This window comes from Poecilia reticulata, chromosome 7 (genome assembly GCF_904066995.2).
Source record: "Poecilia reticulata chromosome 7, P_reticulata-male-v2, whole genome shotgun sequence".
Taxonomy (NCBI): domain Eukaryota; kingdom Metazoa; phylum Chordata; class Actinopteri; order Cyprinodontiformes; family Poeciliidae; genus Poecilia; species Poecilia reticulata.
Genome location: NC_088836.1, coordinates 29,923,353 through 29,947,377, shown reverse-complemented (window position 1 = coordinate 29,947,377; position 24,025 = coordinate 29,923,353). Strand labels below are relative to the sequence as shown.

Below are 24,025 nucleotides of genomic sequence, written 5' to 3'. Positions count from 1 at the left end.
GGTGTTGACATTTCCATCCAGCATGGCTGCCGTGTTCATTTATCGCTATGCACAATAAAGAAACAGATGTTTGTACAACAGTGTGTTAGGGACGTTGTAGGTCAACAAAATAATTAAGTAAATTTCCACCAAAAAACTGAGACATTTTGAGTTTGTGAAGTTCAAAAATGTTTTTTTTTCCAAGAAATTTTTCTACTTTTCAAACTCAAATCCCCCAAAAATCTTTTGAAAAAAACATTAAAAAAATGTTACAATTCCTTGTTTTTTTCTAGAAAATTTCGGATTTTTCTCAAGCAATTTTTTGACTTCAAGCTCAGAAACTTCAAAAACATAAAAAAAAAGTTTATCTAAAATTTCCAAGAATATTCCCAATTTTTAAGCTTTGGCAGAATTTTTTTTTCTGTCTATAATGGCTCTAATTCACAAACATACAATTCTTTAAGTGGTGTGAATTTTAACAATCAGATGTGAAAAGATTTCAAAAGTAGAACAAAATTGTCTTTATAGCTTTTATTGCAATATATTTTTTTATACAAGAGCTACAAATGAGTGCCGACAAATAAGTGATTTTCTGTTCTAGTTAAATGAAAATATTTTAAATGTTTACATCAAAAGAAAAGTAAAAACACTAAATTAGAGAGGCTATGCTTTTTCCGCTTGGGTGACATCGCGATGCCACCTAGTGGGCACATATAAGACTGCACTTTTGGTATGGAGCTCCTCACCTGCTTTTCCTCCCGGGGCCAGATGCAGAAACATGGGGTGGAAAACGGAAACGAGCACCTTTTCTTTTGTGAATGAGAAACTGAACAAAAAAAACAACTAAAGAGCATTTTGGTAAAGTCTTAAAAGGAAGAATAAATATCTGAATTTGTTGATTTTTCCTTTGTGCTGCTGCTAGTTTTTAGAATTCCTCTTAGTAAAACTGAGCAGATTCAATAAACCGTTTATTCATCTGATGCAGAAAAAGCAGGAGACTGTAGCTTGTCGTTATTAATCAAATAATTTTTTATTTTACCAGTGAAGAATAATTAGCTTTACTTTCTTCCAGTTTGGCACCAGTTATTTTTATTCATTAGTGCAACAACATTATTTATGTTAGTGATTTGCATCCTCACAGAATTAAAGATGGAAGTGGGAATAAAGCTAATGTGCATTACGTCTCCCACTGACAGAAAACTATGTATATTTTCATGAACGTTACATGCATCTGGTCCCGGGTTCGTTTCATGTGGAGAGCAAAAACTGCTGCTTGTCCACATGCGTTTTCTCTTATTCTGCTCTTGAATCAATTATTTTTCCCCATCATCCTTTAGCGCTGCAATTTACCTCTACAGGATGTAAACGACAAAAAACAAGCTGGAGTCTATAAGCTGCATACGTTTATGAATATCGAATAACTCTGCATTTTAAAGCTTGTCTTCATAACAACATGTAAACTCAAGATGAGATGACGAAACGACAACCCTCGGATGTTTCTGCACCTTCCAGAGGAATGTAGGCTCATGTGGATAAAAACTGTGGAGGTATGTAAGAACTTCTTGAGATGAAACCGGATGACGAGGGGAGGCGAAGTGGTAACCAGCTTGTCTGATGTTCTCCAGGCTTCATGTCGGCTCACACAGCAGTGGAACCACATTTCTTTGTCGCTGGTTATGAGGTCAGAGGGCGTTTCAGAGGGCGGTGCTCTGCAACATCCCGTACGCTTCGTACAGTTGGTGGAGAAGCTCCTCCTTCTCCTTCTCTGGGAGGAAGCTCGACTTTGCAGAGTTGATGTTCTACGAGACAAAATGACAAAGTTCCCCTTCAGTTCCCTCCTGATTGGCTCAGGGGGATGAAGAAATGGATTTCAGCTTCTTCAGCTCCTTTTTTAATCAAATGCATTGATTAAGTGATTATAAGTCAGTGTGAGCAGCTCAATATAAGCAGCAGGGTTTGTCTGAAAAGCTCATTTTCAGACTCTACTGGCCCTCAGCATGTGAAAGCTGCAGTTAAAACTCACAATAGATCAATTAATCAATTAATCGCACAATAAACAAACTCAATCATTTTCATTGCTTGATTTATCATTTTTCTTTCTATAAAACTGATCATCTTGTGTTTTGGTCTCAACTATCCTTTTTTTTAAAAACAGTTTTGTTTACAGAGACTTCAGAATTAATTTTATTTGTTTTGTTTGTTTATTTTGGATATTTCACATTTTTTCCAGTTCCAGTGTTTAAATGTTTATCATAATTTAAAGCTTATTGATCTTTGAGATAAATAATTATTCTCCTTAATTACTTGAAAATTGTCTCAAAACATGAATATTACCGTTTATTGCCATAAGTTCTGTGACAATTTATCATCTGGCAAAGTCATTTATTGTGACAGGCCCAGCTGCAGTATGTTAGTTTTATTAAAATATATTTTTCTTACATGTTTGTTTACACTGTCACCATGTGATGACATGTATGAGACGGGATCTGAAAAAATCTCTTCTCCAAGTGCTAATTAGAAACAACTATATATTTATATATTCATATATGAATAATTACAAACAATTAAATAATGCATTTTCTATTTATTTAAGATAAAGTTACATTCAATAATTTGATTTATACATTTCCAGTTCTGTAAAAAAAATGTCACATTGTTTTTTAAACTATGTTGTTGAATTGTGGCACTTCTGGCTTTCCATACATTCTGCAGTCTAAGTGGTTCATATTCTGCTTGTTCTGTTTTAGCAGTTGAGGTTCTGTTACTGCCAAATTACAAATATATTTAAACTTTTGCGATAGCAATTTTTCTTGTGCTAAATGCTGCAGCTATTTAACATTTCAACTGTTTCAATTCGGGTTTTTTATAAACACTGCAAGGATAAAGCTATTCAAGCCAATCAGGGGCTGATATTGCAAAAGTTTTAGATCAATTTATAGACTATATAATGCTACTAAAAATTGTGATAATTACTTCTTTAAATAAATCAATCTTCATGTTTTTATTAAGTAACTATAATTTCTACTCTTCAGACTATGCAAGGAAGAGATTTCATAATAAATTAAATCACTTAAAATAAACTAAAATGCTGTAAATCTACAACAAAATGTATTAAAAAATAAATTAATGCAGGTGGTCAGTCAAAGTTTAGACCTTAATTTTAGTGAAATGCTGCAGTTTGACCTTAAAGGACTTGTGCAGAAATAAATATCTGCAAAACCCTTGAATTGTTTTGGCCACTTTACAGAACTGAAGCGTAAATATCGTCAGTAGCAGTCAGGAAACAGTCTGTTGATGTTAATTTATTTACATGTCGGTATTTAATATAATCACTGAGCTTTAATGGAGCTGGTGAGCGAATCTGCTACGTTAAGGTTGAGCCGTTCAGGCTTTGAGGTGACTCGATCGCGCAAATCCAAATGCCAGTTTGTTTCTCTACAGTCTTATGCAAGGCCATGTTTCATGCAAACCTGCTTTGTTGTTTTTCTTAGTGGAATTAAGAGTTTATGCTGCACAAAAGGAACTTGAATTCTTAAACAGGACTGAGATGGAATATTTTTCAGAGTACGGCTTTGTTCTCGTTCAAATAATCAGCTGATAAAAGGCCAATTCTCCTTTCTAACCCTCATTTAAACGGCTTCTCCCTGTGATCTGGTGCCATTAATAAACTGCATTTGATCTCACCAGCCGTTTGAATTCCTCCTCTGTGAATCCCATGTGTTGGTGCACAACGCTGTAGTCGAGTGGCAGGTTGGAGTTGAAGATCAGAGGGTCGTCTGTGTTCAGGGAGTAGTTAGCCTTGTCCTTTCTAAAGCTGCAGAAGCAAAATAAATCCCGGTTTCTTGAACGTTTTTGTTTTAATCTACATTTCAATGTGAGGGGGATAAAAAAAACTCACGTTATGATGGGGTGTTGGGTAAAGTCTGAGCTGCAGGCACCTGTCAGCTTACTGGAAATGGGACACATCTGCAAGGAGAACGTTTCATTCAACTCATGTCTCCACTAGAGGGCGCAATATATCCTCTTCCATAGGGAGTTCACCACTAAAATGACTAAAACTACAGGAGGAGGAGTCAGGAGGAAATACTTTCAGGATATTTACATAATACATATGACTGAGTATTTGGGCCACGCCAAGAAAAAAAATGAAATGAAATTATGAGAATAAAGATGAAACAATTTGTGAATATGGTGACAATATTATGACATTATTCTCAAAATATTACAACTTTATTCTTGAAATAATATGTTCTCAAAATATATTGACTATCAAAATATTACGACTTTATTCTTGAATTATAACTTTATTCCCAAAATATTATGACTTTATTCCGTCCTTATATGCCATCATGAATATAAGGACTTTGTTTTGATGGAAAGGCTGGTGAAGTTGGTCGTTTACCTCAAAGTGCATGTTTTGCTCCAGCAGTTTTCTGTACAGGTCTTTGTCCTGAAGCGTGTTGTAGCCGTGTCCGATTCGTTCGGCCTTCAGCTCTTCAACAGCCTAAAACGCCAAACAAACACACAAAAAAAGTTAAGCAACAACAACAAAATCGCCGACAAGTTTAACCTGATATGCACTGGTCACCTCAGGTTTGATAAATTCATAATTTACTTGAGATTATCTTTTTTCTAGTTGTAATTATTATCAAACAGCAACAGCCTTTAAGAAGAATAAGTAATTTTATCCTTATATGTACACTAATGAGCATTTATTCTTTCTTAATTATAAAAATGAATCAGAATCACTTTATTAATCCTCGTGTTGAAATGGTTTCTGGCTGCTAAAAAACAACAACAAAACTCTTGTCTTTTCCAGCGAATTCAGAGGTAAAACAAGCTGACCGAATGTTCTGGAACTCTGAACAGAGTTGCTAGGTAACAGGGCCTGGCTTGGCTGGGGTTGCTAGGTAACGGAAGGTTTTTGAAACGGCTCATTTCCCAGACATTAAAAATGTTTAGCTTACTGACAAGAAATTTTTTTTTTCTTCTTTTTTTAATGCTCTGCCTGTTTTTAAAAGCAGAAGAAACTCAAATGGAAGTAAAAAAAACAAACAAAAAAAAGGTACAAATGTGAAATTTGGAAACTAGGTTCCCCTTTAAATGAAGCTTACAAAGGCATGACATCATCATCAGAGCTTTCCCTTAATTATTTAAAGCAGAGGTCCCAAAACTTTTTCCTGTGAGGGCCACATAACTTTTCCCTTCTCTGGTGGGGGGCTGGAATCAGTTTGTAACAGAAGATGTGTTACACGTTTATCACCTGCGCTGCCGTAAATTGTTGACGGGGGTGCGGAGTGGGGGTGGGGGGGTATAGGGGGTCTCCATTGATTTTTACCCAGAAAGCACATGGGCAAAAACCGTTAGTGAAATGGTCACTGGGACTGACTAGTATATATTTCATTGAGGGAAACCTGGAATGCGACGTTCATAACAAACACGTGTGTTCATCTGCTCTACCGCTAGCAAACAACCGTACTGATTAAATAACATAAGTCAACCAGTTCCCTAAAAGTCCAACAGATGGCAGCAATGCGCCATGCAAAACAAAACACCCACAGCTTACAGGACACACCTCCTGCTAAAGAGCCCCCTGGTGGTTGAAGAAAAATCAAATTTTTTTAATTTTATTTTTTTTATTGGTAACTTGATCTGTGTGTATGTGTATGCTGCAACTGCACAGTAATTTCCTGTCTGGGATGAATAAAGTATTTCTATTCTATTCTATTCATATAAACCGGAAAATACAATATATGAAAAAAAATCTGAATGCTCTCTGGCATTGTTCAGGGGGCCGGACCAAATGTGGCGGCGGGCTGGGTCTGGCCCGCGGGCCGTAGCTTGGGGACCACTGATTCAAAGGCATAAATGTCTGAATTTGAAGAAAGTGATTAAAAAAGCCCCTCTGATGATTCTGTCATGTAGAGAAACAGAATATCTGGTTTCTTTTACTCCTAGTTTTATCTTCATCACCTCACAGCAGACTTGTTTGGTTTCCCCCTTTCTTCATTGCCACCATTTTGCTTCTTTAAGATATTCACACGTCAGGACAGTTTAAACTCTTCCTGTATTGTTGACCACCTTCCTCATTGTTGAAACAAAACACATTCAGTCGATCGCTTCTATTGTTCTTCCACTGACCTCTAATCAGTCGACACAAAAACTCTGCTCTGCTTGTTGTGCTTGGCTCTTTGCCCTCATCTCTATTGTTGTGGCGTGACTTCAGGGTTTTGTTTACGCACATTTAAGAGCGACTAAGATGTCAGACATGCCCGCCAAAGCTTGGCCGTTACTGTCGAGCGGCTCACCTCCTTCACCACCGACGCCGGGCCCACCTCTCCTGCGTGAACCGTGCGGTGAATCCCACATCGAACGGCCTCCTGGGAACGACATCCATCAAGGAACATATGAGAAACAAAGCAGCGCAGCCAAACATCTGGCTTTCACATCTGCAACGCCGGGTTTTGTTCTCACTGGAGCAACTTTTCCAGTTCACTTAAAAAAAGAATCACAATGAAATTTCACATGAATCTAAAGACACAAAAATACTCCCCATGTTTACGTCGTCTGGTTTTATTTCAGATAGTCAGCATTTTGTGCTTATAGTAATGACTAGTTACATTAACTAAGCTGTACTTTTTACTTTTACTTGAGTAAAAATGTTGCAGTAGTGCTGCTCTTACTTCAGTATAATTTTTGGGTACTCTGCCCACTTCTGCTTAGTCGGCACATTTATATCCGAGATCATAAACCGCAGATGATAAAACTTGCTTTCAGAGAGGACTCTGCTCCTTCTCCTCACTGAATAATGTTTTCATTTCATTCATCAGTACATGTTTCTGTAGATAAGATCATCGTGGGTGGTTCATGTGAAATGCGTCACTTGTATTTGATCCAAAGCTTTTCACAGGTAAACAAACTTCTTCATGCTTCAGCGCAGAAAGAAACGTTAACATGAATGAAAACCTAAACCTATTAAACTGTAAGAACAAGAACCGAAAAGCAGAACTGGACAAACTAGAGATTGGAGTTTCAGAAAAACTGGTCATGGAGCATTTAATAACCTTAGACCTAAACTTTATTCGAAGCAAAGTTAGAGTAACAGATGTGAAGTTATCTGTATTTATTGAACAAAGATGAAGCCGAAGTTTTAAAGTTGTGTTAATAGACAACAATATTTTAAAATTCACACATGAAGCACAATTATTTTTAACTATAGTCAAAACAGATTTGCAAGAAGAGAAAGGAAATGCAACTGAGATTTTCAAATAAGCAATGATTGAAAGAGACATTTCAAATAAAGGTGTTAATTTACTTTCTGCATTTAAAAGAAATGTGATTATGATGACGGGATATGGCATTGACGTTTTATTGTGTATTCTTTGTTTGTGTTTGAATGTCTAATAATGTTCTCACTGCAAAAACAACAAATCTTACCAAGTATTTTATCTAGTTTCTACTGCAAATATCTGTGTACACTTGAAACATGACAAAACTAACTTACAAATAATTTTTAAGCAAGATATAGGAGATTGTTTTAAGTAAATATTGCCTTAATATTTATGAAAAAGTACTAGTTCGATTGGCAAATTATTTCACTTATAACAAGACATTTTCCCACTTTGTCAGTGAAATAATCTGCCAATGGAACCAGAACTTTTTCATAAATATTAAGGAATAATTTACTTACAACAATCTAGCTGGAAAAATGACTTGCAAGCTAGTTTTATCTTATTCCAAGTTATTTTCACTAAAAACTAGACCAAAAATAGTTGGGAAGACATCATGTTTTTGCAGTGTGCCAGTGAAACTAGCGCTTTAAAAAAAATAATTTTTAAGGAATTATTGACTTAACACAAATTCCCATATGTTGCTGTAAAGTTACTTGAAAGTTAGGTTTATCCAATTTCAAAATATTTGCTCTAAAAACTAGATCAAAAATACGCAGTAAGACGGTGTGTTTTTGCAGTGTATGCCGAGACACGTCCAGAGAAAGTTATTCCTGTGTAGCTTCTGAAAGATTCGTAGTAAAAGTGGAAACTCACTTCTAAGTTAAGACGTTCAGAATGATGTGTTTATTTTCTAATTCTGCCGTTTTTCCACGTCTGGAGTGTTTTTAATATCTTCATGGTTTTCCGTGCTCACCTCGTAGGCCACCTTGTGATTTGAGTTTGCTTCGAGGTTCATCGACTCATCGCCTGCCAGATCGATGGCCACCACGCCGGCATCCCGATACGTCTTACACAGCTCCACCACTTCAATGGACCAGTCTGGAACGAGTTCAAATTTCCATTACGACACGTTTTAGGCCTGCTAACTGAACACAATGTGTGCAGTGTGCAAAAGAAATGAGACATCTGAATAAATCCAAGGAGATCCTGAGCCTAGAAAAACATGAATCGACATGCAGGGTGCAGAATTTAACATTATGACTAGGTTCTTATGATTTGTTTTAGGTTTTGAGATGGATTCTTCTCGGGTCTGTGCAGGAAATTTGAAGCTCTGCCAGCAGCTGGATTCTTGAGCTTAACTTAGAAAAGTCAAAATGAGATTTCGCTGGTGCAAGGCTCATGTGTCGCCGTCTCATATTTACTGCGGAGACATGAGACATGTAGCTGTGCAAGAGGAGAGCTCAAAAATGTTTAAATGATTTATTGCTTGGCTGTTTTAAATCATATATTTACTACTATAAAAACTGAATAATACCTGAATAATCTGTAACTAGCCCATATTTTCTAATTATAACACATTTCTAAAAACAAAACATAATCTTACTTCCACTTAGAATGTCTGCATAATGTTTCCCGTTGGGTTTATTTAAAACATATTCGCATTTATTTCGCATGTGAAGTGAATTTGGCTGTTGGGTTGCATGGAAACAGTTGCAGGAACGGAGCAGCTCGTGTTACTGCAGTTCATGTTACTGTCAGCGATGCTTCATGTTAACACAGCAACACCAGCTGCTGCTGGAAGTCCTGCAACCCCAAATCAGAGGAATAAGCTGCCATGGGTTGGAAAATGCTTCTTTTTTGATTGAAGCTGCAGGATTTTGTTCCATTTTTTCCAGATATTTGATCTTTCGTTTTGTTTAAGAATAGATTTAATCCTCCTTTCAGCACTTTGTAAGACAGAAAATGCACTTAAATGTGTCATTAAACATATACACAATTCTCAAGAATTACTCCGACTTTATTCTTGTATTATTTTAACTTTATCTTCGTCCATTTATTTTATTTTTTTACTTTTATTTTCTCTTACCAATACAGCAAACTATGTCAGGAAAAAAAATCCCATGCTAGCAACTATTTGTTTTCCTTTTTTAAATTATTTTGTTCCACATTTCTTTGATTTCTCATTAAAAGCACATTTTGTCCTGGAAAAGATTTTTTAAAGTTTCTAAAGCATAAAATCGTTCGAGTCTTTTTGAAAGAATAACCGAAGGCAGAGCTTCGATGACACAAGACATTAGCACACAGGACCCTTATCTCACAAGCGTGTTTTGGCAGACACGAGCATGAACAGGTCATTACTTGGCATGTGGCGCATGCAGCATAGAATGGACCTGGCTTTGATTTTGAAGGCCCTCTCCCCCTCACTGAAGCCCTCGTTAACCAGACGCACCACCTCATCTGGGGTCAAGTCTCCTCTGTCCACAAAAACACAAAACAAATGCAACACACCCCACCACAGCCAGACAATAATAAAATAAATGAATAAAAAAAAAACACTCACTCTGTCTGGTTCCAGGGAATGTCTTTGCCAACATCACAGTTGGCGAGGAAATGCGGGCTGTACCTGGCCTCGACGTAAATGACTCCTTCCTTGGCTTTGTCCTCAACAAACTCGTAAGCGATCCTCTTTATGGCGTCTCTGTCGCCGCTGAAACGGAAACAGCAATGAAACTTTTTGATCCGTTAATCAGTAATCCATCATCTGGGCAGCGACAACATAAAAAATGAGCAACAGAAACGCTGGTGTGATAAAAGTCATGCTGTGTACCGTAACAGCTTTTTATCAGTGGCATCTTTGGTTGTCATGAACTATTTAATATTATTAGTTCAACTTGGTATCTCAGCTAAAGGTTACGACAGGTAGTATTAAATATCAATTAATCAATCAAGTTTGTTTGCATAGTAAATTTTAGCAACAAGGCGGTGCAAAGAGCAATTGGACAGTTTCCTATGGAAGAGGATTAGTGCCACTGAAAAAAAAGAACAATTTACCATAATCTCAGAATTCAGATTTAAATCTCAAAATTCAAATTTCAATCTCAGATTTCTGACTTTAATCTCCAGAGAAAAAAGTCAAATATATTTCTATTTTATTTTAGTGGCACTAATCTGTCATTTCTTCCTAAATACTTATTAAATTTTATTCTTTGCAACAACATTAAAAAAAAAATCAACACTTATTGTTAATTTATTTACCAAGAAGAAAAAACCCATTTGTTAGTTGAAACTTTTTAATCATGACTTTAATGTTTTATGAAAAAACTGATCTCTGTAACATCACATTCATTCCTCTGGGAAACAATAAGTAACTAATCACTAATTAAAACTTCCTAGTCAGACTGACATGATTAAAGTATAAAAGGTTAAAACACATTTTTAATTTTACATCAATTTAAATGGATGTCAACAACTCTGACCTACTTGGATTTTATTTTAAAACATTACATATATTAAAAGACAGTTGGATTTTTCTACATATGTTTACTGCAGTCAAAGATGAATTTACTACAGGTTTTTTTTACACCTCTTTTCTAGCAGTACTTTATCTGTATGCCATGCAAAAGTGATAAACCAATCCAAATCTCTTTATTTCTTTACAGCTTGGTAATAAGGAGTAAGACGTCCAAGAAAAACTTTCAGAAAGCCTGCAGAAACAAAACAACAATAAAAAAGACTGACTTTTGTTCTGCACTGTTCACCGTCTTGTTTTTAAATTCAGGTTGAAGCTAAACTTCTTCTTTTTTTTTGGTTTCGATCAGGGAGTTTCTGTCCATGATGCGTCAAACAAACCTTAATCGCAGCTTTTGTTCACTTCTGCAACATCGACATTTAGGAGAATCATTTCGTCAAAGATGCAGAAGAACTGGTTCATGATTTGGTTTTATAATCTTTATAGTCTCTGTGATGCCACCCGAGCTGGGAGTGTCCCAGTCTGGACATGACAGCCTTCCAGTCCAAAAAATGTTGGCTGGTCGACTTGTTATTCTTGTTTGTTCTGTCCATTAATCAGCTTGATTTGCTAGTTGAGCACTTTTATTTACAAGCAGGAAAAATTAGTTTCTACATTCAAATGATATCAGATTCTCTCCATGTTCTCGTCTTTTTATTGCATCGTCTTTATGCGAGTTCTTACGAGATATTGCTGCGCCTCCTGTTTGTTCTCTTACTACATGTTTAATTTGCTGAAAAGGGATCTTGAAAACCACAGACTGACAGGAACTAACGCAAGTAAGTTTTGTTTGCGGATGTGTGATATGATCACAAACTGTGCAAAGTACCGACATTGAAATATTGAGATCAATGAGAGCTGATCTGGGGTAGTTCCAGTGCAGCTGGTGCGATTGTATCAAACCGTTTCTGGTGAACTTGTTTTGTTCAAACTGGCAAAATTTGCACAGGCCTGTAAGCATTAGAGTAACAATGCAGGTCAGAACTGAAGCAGAAACGGCAAAAAAAACTAAAATTCACAGAGTATTTTTAGTCTAGTTTCTAGTGCAAATAGTTTAGTAGACTTGAAATAAAACAAGACTAACTTACAAAGTAACTTTTTCAGCAAGACATAGATTGTTTTAAGTAAATAATTCCCTAATATTGATGAAAAAGTGCTGGTTCCGCTGTCAGATTATTTCATTTATAAGACATTTTTTCCACATCATAAGTTAATCTGCCAGTCGATCCAGTACTTTTTATCAATATTTTTTAAGTTATTAACCAACTTCCTGGTTAGTTTTGACTTATTTCATGTGCATCAAGATGTTTGCACTAAAAACTTGACCAAAGATACTTGGTAAGATTTTGTGTTTTTGTTGAGTAAATATTCATATAGTTACACTCCAAATTGTGATATATTGTGAGTCGCCTCCAAAGATATATTAAAACAGAGAGAGCTATTGATATCTTTAATAATAAAGACATTTAGGCCAGTTACAATAAGCAATTTATCAATTAATCGCATGATAAAAGAAAGTGAATAATTTTCATTTGCTGGATTTATTGTTTCTCTTTTATCTCAACTAGCCCATTTTTGATTGTTTATGTTGTTTTCTTTCTTTATTTTGAATATTTCAAATGTCTTCCAGTTCCAGTGTTTATCTTTGAGAATGTGTTCTTGCATTATTCTGCCATTTTTTGCTGTTATATTACTTGAAAATTGTCTCAAAACAACAATAATATCCATTATCACAATAAGTTCTGGAACAATTTATCGCCCAACAAAATTTGTTGTCCAGTGACAATGTAGTTATGGGGTTTTTATCCTTCCTGTCATGTAGGACTCATTTTGCTACGCGTCACAGAACAAAACGCTTCCAGCGTTTCCAGTGAATGCTGCCCTCCTGAATGACTTTTGTTCTGCAGCATCCTCCTGTTACACAAAGCCACACTGCTGCCCTGCAAGAGCTAAACCCAGCCAGCAAGTTCCCTAATGTTCGAGCTACACAGAAAAAAGGTCCATTCAGCACAGCGGAGCGTGCAAATTTCTGAAGAGCGTGACGTCACGTGCAAAGGATCAGTAGTAACTAATATTTTACTACAAGTTACAGTGTGTTCACAGTATCTGATAAGAGCTGTCATATTCTGTGAACACAGTGATAAAATGTTAATTTTTATCCTCTGTTCAGCTTTTTTTTCTTTATCTTTCCTTTGGCTTAAGTACGGCAGAGTATGGTGTAAAACTGCAACAGCGCCTCCTCCGGTCACAATGTATGGCGGTGACATAATATGGTGCAACACCGGCAGCGTTCAGGACTGAAAGACTGCATTTGGTCTGTTCTTCAGAGTTCAGGATTAAAAATAAGGCAGAGTGACATATGAAAGGCTCTCCTGAACACGTTTACCGTCCTTTTTCTGGTGGGTTGCCAAGATGACACTTGATCTCAATAATGCAGTGTTCCTGTTCTTCATGTTTGGCATTAAAAGCGACGCCCCCTGCTGTGGGGCAGAGTTGCATTGCACAATCCTCCTGTGCTTTACATACCAAGTCCATCAATCACAAACAGCTTTTTTAAAGACTTTGGATGCAACATAATTGCAGTTATAAGAGATTGGACTTCAGCTCTCAAGGTGAACTCTGACCCAACTGTCACACTTTGCACTTCCTGTAAGGAAACTCCCTCTACGGTTATACAAGTTGAGAGGCTGCTGCGTCGACACTTACGCAATCACGTGCATGTACTCCTCGAATTTTTCCAAAAATTTTGTGAGAGTGGCAGGCTCGTGAACGATGATCTTCTCCTTCAATTCCTTGGCTGTGTTTGCAGGAAGAGAGATGCCTCGTCTCCTAGGTGGATAAAAGATGGAAGATATTGTGAAAAGAGTGTAAAAATGAAAACGGATACTTTAAGTTTTTTTTTTTTTTAAGAAGCTGATTTAGAAACATTTTCTTTTCCCTGATTTTGTTATTATTGTCATTTTGGTCCTTAAAATACCAAAATTTCCAACTAACTTTATACTTTACTTCGTCTGATTATGTAATTTTTAAATAAATAATTTTAAACATTTGATCATTTGATCAGTTATTCAGTACTTGTTTGGACTTTTGACCAAATACTTTTATATTCTTGAGTAATTTCTTAGACGGACACTTTTTACTTTACATGTTGAAGTAGAACTGCTTTTACTTTAGTACAATTTTTTGCTACTCTGTTCACCTCTGCAGCTAACCAAATATGCTGGAGCTCAGCATGGGTTGCTAGGTAACGGGGCTGTGCTGTGCTGCCGTTGCTAGGTAACGGCTCGGTGACCGTTGAATTAACTTACACCTAAAAAAAAAATGGCTGGATGTTTATTTTTGAAGCACTTCAGTTGTTTTTAGAAATTGAAAGTATAAAAACACGCAGAATGTGAATTTTGCTTCATCTTAAAACGAGGCAACCATTCCGTTTCCTTTTTATCCCCATGATGAAAAAGGAAACGGAATGGTTTCCTTTGTCATCATTTTTCATCCCTACAGAAACTGTAGGGAATAGTTTCTGTAGAAACTATTCACCAATATGGATTTTCAACCGCCGTTCTGCTTTTTGGAGAGCTTCCCATTGGGATTTGGTGGAAGAAGTCTGAGCAGAGGTCACCAGACCTCCTTTTCTCACCACTTTACTCTTCTGTGGGATATTTGGGCTTTCCAAAGCCAGCTGGAAGATACAACCTTTCCACCATAACTCGCTCTTCCCCTAGCTAGACCTCCTCCCTCTGAAATCAAACCCACTGGGATAAATCTGGAAGACCTCCAACCAAGAAGCAGAAGCCCCCTTTCACTTTTTCGCCTCTCAAAGATAGCTGAACTTCTAGCTCTGTCTGGAAATGATTTTCATTTCTATCTCTCCAACAACAAACTTAAACCACTGTAAATGGAGAAAAACCTCTACTGAAGTCCTTCTGTTCCAGGATGCAGTCGGTTGGGTTTTGAAGCTCTTTGATTGATATCCATCCACCACCAGAATGGATTCCATGAGATCAGAGTCGCTGCAAACGGCGTTGACAGCTTCCCCTTTCTGTAATGTCTGACTGTTTGCCAGGATCTTTTCATGGCCGATGGAAAACTATGCTCCCTTGCTCCTCAAGATGCTTTCTTTAGACTGAAAGATCTTTTTCATCTCAGGACCTACACCCACGATTCGAACCAACACCCTCTTGGCTACAACTACTTATCGCTGTGATGGACCACATCCCATTTGGTTTCAATGGAATATGAAATACCAGTGCCAAAATAAATACTGTAAAACCAGTAAAACCAGTTTTGTTGGTTGGTGCACCATTCACACCAGCCATGTTCAGTCTGCTTTAATCAAACTGTAGTCCATTTGTCCAGAAAGTCTGGTTCTTTTGGGGCGGTGTGAACTCTGATTGGGACCAACAAACAAACTCTGGTCCGCCCAAAAACCTAGGTTTGATTGAAATGAACACTAGCACTGTTTGAATGCATATGTGACTGCCAATCAGACTGGACACGGTCCCAAAAGCAGGAAGTGGACTACAGCGCAGGGCATTCTGGGTAAAAACAACCAAAACAAAAGCTAGCACGAGAAATGGCTCATGATCGTTTACCAAATGCAAAAGAGGAATCCTGAAACTGCTCAAATCTGACGCTATTCTAGTTTTGTTTACATTTCCTGGAGGAGGAAGTTGCACTCAGTTTCTTCTTCAGAGGTTTTTGTGTTGTTTTCTTCAGTGGTTCTTGGTGCAGCGCCCCCACAGGCGGGGAGGGGAATAGATTTTTAATAGTTTGGTTCGTTTGACACAGTCTAGTGTGAAAGCGAACAGCAGCAGCAGAAAATGTAACAAATGTTGCAATTTTGTTCCCTGTGAAACTCACTTAAATCCTTAGGTTGCTTCTGACACATCAACATTGATAACTGGAAATGTTTACTTTTGACCTGAGATACCAAAATCATAAATTTACTTCACTTGTCAAAGTTCAGAATGTTACGACTTAATGGTGTATTTTCTTGGGTTATGTTGTGATAATCGTTTGTGTTACTCATCAGCAATATGGCAATCAGCTCACTTGATTGCCGTATACTCAGGACTCACACGCTCACGTTCAATTGTACATAATCCAGAAGGTCAAAGGTCAGACAGACACAGGTTCAAATTTCATTACGCAACCTCTGTACCTTGAAGCCAGCAGGAAACCCTGATGTAATAAAATCAACCACACAATTGGGATTGCATCCAAAAAAAACAACAACAAAATCTTACCAAGTATTTCTGGTGCAAACATCTTAGCACACATGAAATAAAATAAAAATACTTGAAAGTAACTTTAGATATAGCAGCTTTTTTAAGCTCCTATATCTAATTTAAATGGCAGATTAATAGACTTCTAACAAGACATTTTCCCCATATTATAAATGAAATAATCTGCCAGTGGTAGTAGTAATATTTCATCAACATTAAGGAATTACTTGAAACGAGCTCCTATATCTTCTAAAAAGTTGCTTTCGATTTATTTTTAAGTGTACTGGCACCAGAAACCAAATAAAAATTCTTGGTAAGACTTTATGTTTTTGCAGTGTGCTAGTGGAAACAGCACTTTTTTCATAACATTTTAAGGACTTATTATCTTAAACCAAGCTCCCATCTCTTAATAAAAAGTTACTTTTATTTTCAGTTGTAATAAGATATTTGCGCTAGAAACTAGACGAAAAATACTTGCTAAGATTTTGTGGGGGTGGAGTGTTTTTGTAGAGCTATAGGTAACCAGGTGCAATGCAAAAACGTACATAATTAAGTAAATTAAATAAATAAATAAATAGATAAAACTCAAAAGAAAGTGCATCAACATGTTTGAGGAACATAAAAAAAGCAAATCCACCTACTTGGCAACATCCAGAATGGTCTGCACTCTGATGGCTCCATCAAGATGAACATGCAGCTCGATCTGTGGATGAAGAAGACAATCAATCAATCAATCAATCAATGTTAATTTCTCACACACAGGACCGAGGCCCCATCTTCCTGGACCAAACAGAGCAGTGCAGCTGAGGTTGTGCTTTGGCTGCAGCTCATTGTGCATACAGAGCACATGGTTGGGCAACCAGTGGCGACCGGGCCCAGGGGCGCCGCAGGGGGCAAACAGGAACGGCCGGCTTGGCTCCCCCTCTGCTGCTGAAAGCTGTGATTTATGCCAGCAGATGAAGTGGAAGCATCTTGACTCGTCCCTCAACGAGTTAGATAAGTTGCTCCGATTAAGAAAGAGCAAAGCGAGGCTCGTCATGACCTAAAGCTTGAGAGCAGGCCAGGAAAAACCTCGGATGATTCAAATCAGATTCCTTGCTGCTTAACCGCTTGGCTTGTGTTGCTTTGGACTGGAAATACAGCTGAGCTACGTGATTTTCAGTTTTGAGGAACAAGATTTGTGTTAAAAAAAAAATAAAAGAGCTGCAGTAAAACAAAGCATGTGTTGTTCTCCTTGTATGTGAACAAACCATTACCAACGTATGAAGATATTTCATGCTGTTGACCTGGCAGAGACTGAGGATATGCAAATAAAAGCATTCTGTATATCAGACATTTTATTCCCACACATTGAATAATAGCTGCACTGCAAAAACACAAAATCTTATGAAGTAATTTTGGTAGTTCAAATGCCTTAGTACACCTGGAATAAGACAAAACTAACATACAGGTAACTTTTCAGCAAAATATAGGAGCTTGTTTTAAATAAATAATTCCATATTATTGATGACAACCTTCTTGCTCCATTGATTATTTCACTTATAAGAAAGCATGTATAAAAGTGAAATAATTTGCCATACTTTTTCATCAATGTTAAGGAATTATCGACTCTAAAGAAGCTCATATCTTGCTTAAATGTTACCTGCAAGCTAATTTTGTCTTATTTCAAGATATTTGAACTGTTGCCTTGCAAAAAAAAGATTCAGGTGATCATTTGTACTTGTAATGAAAAATGTTATTACATTATGAGTGTGTTGAACTTATGGTTATGTTTAGGGAACATCCTTATCCGACTCGCCTCTCTGAAGGTCAGTTTCCCACATTAATTTGCCGAACGGCGAGTTCTCACATCTGTCTTGTCAACATTCTTGCACTTTTTCTGCCCTTATATGTAAAACACAGAAGTTGTTTCTGTCTGTCAAAGCTTTTTACTTTGACGCAGTTGCCCTGTGTTACAGTTTCCTGATGCTGTTGATGTTAAAACCAGTGCTACCATCTTGCCTCAGTAAAAGCCACGGTTCAACAGTTCCTAAAGTCCTTTAGCAGGTTAGCACAACTCTATGTGCTGTTTAATACATGTTCATTACTTTTTTTTTTTTTTTTGCACAAAATCATTCTGCAAGAGAAATCTGTTTGAAAGAAGAAACTTTCTGAGCTTGAAATGTAACACATTTGCTAGAAAAACCTCAGAAATGTTGAGATTAACATTAACAAAGATATTTACAAGGAAATGTCTGAGTTTTCAAAAGTTGAAAATTTGCTAGAAAACCCCCCAAAATTTTTACATTTTCTCATAAATTTTCTCTGAGCTCCAAATGTTGAATATTTGCTGGAAAACATTTGTCAGATGTCAGAAATTTTCTAGAAAAGACTTAAAAAATTCTGAGCATGAATAACAGAAATTTGTGAGAAAAAAAAAAGTTAACTTTGAGATTAATCTTTTACTTTTTGAGACTCCAAGTCTTTTTTTTATAAATGTCTAAGATTAATTAAAAAATTTCTGAGTTTTTTTGGCAGAAATTTACTCCTCCTTTTTTTCCTATCTATGATTAACTGTAACTTGGAAGAGGAGCGACTGGGACAAACCCAGAGCTCCTATCTGGGACCAACCCAGGTAGGCAAAGGTCACCTTTGACCTACCTGGTCTTGGGTCCCACCTGGAAGTTCTTGAGATGGAAATATCCTCTTGGACTTGTTGCTTCAACAACCCATTCTCAGTTTAACTGAAGATGATTGGCAGATTTTTTAGCTTTAAATTTTCTAATATGTTGCTTTAATAACACTTAAACATCATAACTGATTATTTGTCACCAGGGCTGGCCCAAGCATTTTTGGGGCCCTGGGCACATTTTAATTTGGGTCCTCCCCCGCCCCCATACCAACATGTATCATTTCTAAATAATTATCATTTTTAATCAGCTTACATTATACCACTATTATTATGGCTGCTGATTTTAAAGTATAAATTATTTGGATTTTGAAATGCATTTAAGTGCGTTGCATCATTTTAATTATTTGAAAGTAACAAACACTAAATTTACAGTAAATAAGTCAACAGGTTTGATGTCTTAAATTTCCCCAACAGTGACAGAAGGAAGAGATCAACCTATTGTTTACAAACTATAAAAATACAAAATTGTATTTAGTTTCAATATATTTTTAAATATATATTTTTATCATGCTAGCTTAACTCTCATACCTTTGGCCGGCTCTGTTTGCTACCCATTTGTTGAGAAAAACCGTTTCAGTTCTAAAATCTCCATAAATTAATCGATCTAATCTCTGATTCATGTGTGTTTTCTAGCTTTTCTTTTTATTAACAATCATTTTTCATAAAAGTTTTTTTAAATGCTGCAGCTTCAGAGCTGTTCACAGATGATGAAATGCTTCTCCACTCGATATCCATTTCAGGAAATCATGTGGCTGTTCTTTCAGTTCACCCTGCAGCATGTTGCGGTCGTTTTAAATTAATCCCGTGACACTGAAGATGTCTGCAGTTTTGCAAGAGAAATGTTTTATATCAGAGTATGAAGCCAAAGAGGAAGTTCAGATGAACTGAGGAGATTCAGATTTATGACTCTCCCTAATGCAGCTTTTTTATTCACATCCTATTTTTTGCTAAAAAACACTTAAAGTGATCCAGCTGTGCCACAATCTAACAGAAACTCACTTTTTTTTTTTACTTTAAGAAAACTGAATAACTTGGATAAAAATAAGCTGCAATATCTTATAAAAGTATCAATTTCTCCTAAACTTTCTCTCATTTTAGACCACAATCAACACCAGAGCATGATGCTGCCACCACCGTGTTTTACCATGAGAAGAGTTTGTATCTTTTTTTATCACTAGTAGGATCTGTGTTGGTTTGTCATATAAAAATTTAACAAACAACTAAAAGTCTGTAGTTTTCACATGACAGAGTGAAAAATCTCTATATATGAACATTTTTTCAAACGTTTTTGTGCAGAAGTTTCCCACTAGTTATTAGTTTCGTATTTGTGAATCATTTAATGCATGATCCCAACTCATATTTTTTAATAAGCCAAATGATGCTAGAATGCAAGTTTGGGTGTGAAGCCATTCATAGGGATGAAATGATGCAGCAGCTGCATCATTTCATTCTGCCGTGTGAAATGTTTTTGATTTTTGGCCACACGTGTAGCAGAATTACTGGATAAACCTAATAAAATGTTGCACAAACTGTGCAGCACATGTTGCTCATTCACTCTGCAACGCGTCGTAAATGTTGACTCATCCGCTGGGACATGATCTGAATTTGTCAACTGACCACAAAGGAAGAGAGTTAATTATAAAAGAACGACTCGGACTGAACGCCCTCCATAATTAAAACATTCAGATGCTTCATGATGACTTTGGGAATAGTTGATGCATACAAATAGTTTAATTAGAGATCGTTTGGTTACGTTAGAACTTTAAGAGCCTCTTCGATTGTCTCAAATTATGCAAGAGTCACAACAAAAATAGCAGCGGTGCAACATTGCCTCATCCTTTGTTTGCTGAAAATTAAACGTTTCCAAACACAGAGATGAATTCAACTTCACATAAGACACAGATCAGATGATCAGGCTTCTTCTGAGTTTGTTTTTGACATATGGCATCTTTTTGAGTTGTAGCTGAGAACTGCGTGGATTTTGAGAAACTTTGTTGGCAACAGAGAAATTGGAGACTGTTAGTCAAACTAAACTAAAATAAGTGAAACTGAGATGTTATTTTTCAGAACATGGATGACTGAACTCATTAACCTCATGAAGGTGATGCAACACTCCAAAAAACAGAATCAGCACAATAAGTTTGCATGTTGAGCCTGTGAAGGTTGCTGCTGCAGTGCACAGTGACCCCGGCGCCACCATCAGCTCTGCAGCAGCATATTAATATGTAATGAGGTTATCTCTGCCAGCACTCCGCCTTCACTCTTTGAGCTCTCTGCTTCTTGCACAGCTGATCTCTGTCATTTGCCCACATCCTCCACCCATCTTTCACTCTGACTCAGCCCTTTGTTGTCAGCTTATCAGCTGTCAGAACAGGTACATGTTCAGACAGGACTCGGATTCAAAGGGCACAAGTGATTAAGAAGATGCGACAATAAACGTTTAAATCACTGGAGCCCAAAGTCTGTCCTGGAGGGCCGGCGTCCTGCAGGTTTTAGTTCTCTCCCTGGTTTAACACATCTGGATCAAATGATGGCTCGTTAGAGGCCTAAGAGGAACATTGACAAGCTGAAAAGGTTGTTATACCACCAGGGAGAGACTAAAACGTTCAGGATGCCGGCCCTCCAGGACCCACTTTGGACACCTCTGGTTTAAATGGGAAGCCTGTGCCTAGTGCCAATTAAAGCTATTTATTTTAACCTTATTAGTGAGTAAAAAATTTTTTTAAAATTGGGTTTTTGACTTGCACAAATAAAAAGTAACCGTCCAAGAAATTACTCAAGTAACAGGAAAAAGTCTGCACAAGTAAAATGATCAATCATTTAATATTTAAAAATTACATACGAGATGGACGAAAATATATTTATGTGAAATTTTTGGTATTTTAATGACAGTAATTAACGTAAAAAAATATATATGTTAAAGGATTTCGAAATTAGTTTCCTTCAATAAATTTGTGTGTTTTTTTCTTTTTGGGGGCTAAAACATGTTTTTCATTTAGTGGGCAGAAAATACTGACATTTTACGTAAGAGTAGCGACGGAGCGACGCGTCTTAAGCATCACTGCTCTTGTCTTACGAAGCAAGAGTAGCGATGTATATTCTATATATATATATATATATATATATATATATACGCGCGTAAAAGTAAGAAAAAATGTGTCTAGTTAACCACCAAAAAGTGGGTTTCATTTAATATTCTCAGTTGTTTCCCCAACGACCCGGTAACAGAAGCAAGACGAACTTCCTCGTTCAAAACCCGAGTCCATGCCAACCAAAGCGAACTTTTTGACGTTCCTCCTTCCTAATTGGCTCAGAAACACCTTAGCGCTGCGGATGTTCTCTCGCTTGTACTCCCTGTACTTTCAGTCTCACTGTACTTACTGTACCGGCGGCGGCAGCACCGTGAAACCAGCCCGCCAATAACACTCTGAGCCGCCGTGTTCTCCGGCTTTCTGACGTACCTTGGGCTTGTTGAACACCTCTGAATGTGGGGAGCGCTCGGCCATGATCGGGAGCCCGCGGCAGCCGGTGGGTCTGCTGGTGGTGCGTACTGAGCTGGGAAGAAGCGGAGAGCCGAAGCCTATCGCGGCTCGTCGCGCTGTTATATGCATGACTCGGAGACACGCCTTTATTCTGCTAACTGTAAAACACACACACACACACACACACACACACACACACACACACACACACACACACACACACACACACACACTCAGCACAGTGCGCTCTGCAGATAACAGCAGCAGCGAGAGGCCGGGGAAGATGTTGTGCAGGGCGAAGCAACAGGCTGCTCGCCGCTTCGTCACATTCAGGCTGGTACGGAAGGATTAGCGGCCCGGGACGGCAGCAGCTTTCCACCCATGTGATGAGAGCTTTACAGTAAGGCCAATTAATCAACGAACCAGGTCACCAAACTGGTCCCAATTCGCAGTAAAAGATTTCATAACTTTAATCCAGAGTTGGGAAGCAGCTACATTTCCTCAATTTGGGAAAATAATTTACTTTTAGGAGTATTTTTGTTACGCTGTACTTTTTACTTTTTTTATTTGAAAGTATCTCTTACTTGAGTAACATTTCTGGATTCTCTACCCACTGAACCAAAAATTCACCAGACACAGACACACCTGCAGTTTTTATCAAAGCTATTGGTTTTTATTGATAGAAACTGATTTGGTAACAATTTCTTGTGCCTGATTTAGTTATGTTTTGTTACTTGCGTAAATTATTGTCAACTTGATTCTTAAAATGCCAAAAATTTCCACTTCACTTAATATTTTGGTGCATCTAATGATGTAATATTAAGACATTATATTAGTGGTTCTCAACGTGGGCGGTACCGCCCCCCAGGGGGCGTTCAGAGGACGGCAGGGGGCGCTGGCGGACATTTTTACAAAAGGGGGGCGGTGAGATTCCTTTGGGGGGCGTTTGGTCGAAGGTAAACTTTACACCTTAAATGCACAACAATATCAGTTTAGACTTTGAGCAACTTGGTAAAACTGTATTGTGTAACATTATATCATGCTTGGCTGCAACTGTATCGATGGCAGCTCTTCTTCTATTTAGTGTTTGTAGCTTCATGGCGCAGCTCCGCTCCGCATCAGATCAGCGTTACACCGGCTGATGACGCTGCTGTGATTCACTTTGTCTGGTATTTATGTAGCTACATATGTTTTGGCAGTTCTGTGATCATGTCAAAGCAGCAATTTATATTAAAAAGTGTTTTATTTCCGTTTGAAAGCTGCCCGCTTCCATGGAAGGACAACAGAAAATCGCTCTTATAAACGTGTAATTACTAAAATCACGACTTTGTATCCCTCTGAAAAATGAACCCATTTAAATAAAGAAATCCCTCCATGGGTGATACCACGGAAGAGAGCGTTCATTTTATAGCGGTAACACGGTGCTGTAAGTGGTCCGACATGAAACGGGGATGATAGAACAACACAGCACTTTTAAATTTCAATCATCAGAATGCAGAAATTGTCTCAGTTGTTTTAAAAGGTTTATGTTAGTCTGCCTTTTCCCCATCGATATGTTTCCCGCCCGCCCTGCACCTTAGGGAGTTAAAAAAAAAAGAAAAAAAAAACCGCTGCGCACATTGCGCAAAATTCTGAAACATGAGAAGCGGGCAAAACGGAGTGCTCCGTTCTTCGCTCCGTTTTGCCCGCTTCATCTATAGATGTGAATTATGGCATAAAAACAGAGAATCCGATGCTGAACAGTGAAAAATCAACACATGATGTGAAACACATGACGATTAGGAGGCGCAGCAGGTGATGAGTGAAGATTACTGATGGTCAATAAATTATAAAATAAATTTAGCAACAGGAAAGAAACTAAAGTGGACATAGCAATAAACCAAGAGAGGATAAAACTAATCAAATGAAACTAAATGGAAATGAATGAAAAACAAAATGCAAGAATAAACTAAGAAACTAAAGTAAATACGGAGGAATAAACCTGTATG

General features: G+C 37.4%; 1 protein-coding gene across 1 annotated transcript; it reads right to left on the bottom strand.

Moving 5' to 3' along the window:
* Nucleotides 1–495: 495 nt before the first annotated feature.
* ada (adenosine deaminase) lies at nucleotides 496–22,215 on the bottom strand. The gene is made up of 11 exons (XM_081609275.1): nucleotides 22,017–22,215; nucleotides 16,526–16,587; nucleotides 13,366–13,488; nucleotides 9,712–9,858; nucleotides 9,510–9,625; nucleotides 8,125–8,249; nucleotides 6,288–6,359; nucleotides 4,382–4,483; nucleotides 3,878–3,945; nucleotides 3,664–3,793; nucleotides 496–1,778 (listed from the first exon to the last, which is right to left on the bottom strand). Exons 1-11 carry the CDS (start codon nucleotides 22,164–22,166, stop codon nucleotides 1,674–1,676), a joined length of 1,200 nt encoding a protein of 399 aa, XP_081465401.1. The 5' UTR covers nucleotides 22,167–22,215; the 3' UTR covers nucleotides 496–1,673.
* Between the last annotated feature and the right edge of the window lie 1,810 nt (nucleotides 22,216–24,025).

What these genes read in the sequence shown, in the direction of transcription:
- ada (XM_081609275.1), bottom strand. Translation starts at nt 22,166, where the DNA reads ATGCATATAACAGCGCGACGAGCCGCGATAGGCTTCGGCTCTCCGCTT. An exon ending in GAGTACATGCACGTGATTGC is followed by an intron (nt 9,859 to 13,365) that starts GTAAGTGTCGAC and finishes TTTCCGTTTCAG; the next exon opens with CGGCGACAGAGACGCCATAA. An exon ending in CTGCATGCGCCACATGCCAA is followed by an intron (nt 8,250 to 9,509) that starts GTAATGACCTGT and finishes AACTCGTTCCAG; the next exon opens with ACTGGTCCATTGAAGTGGTG.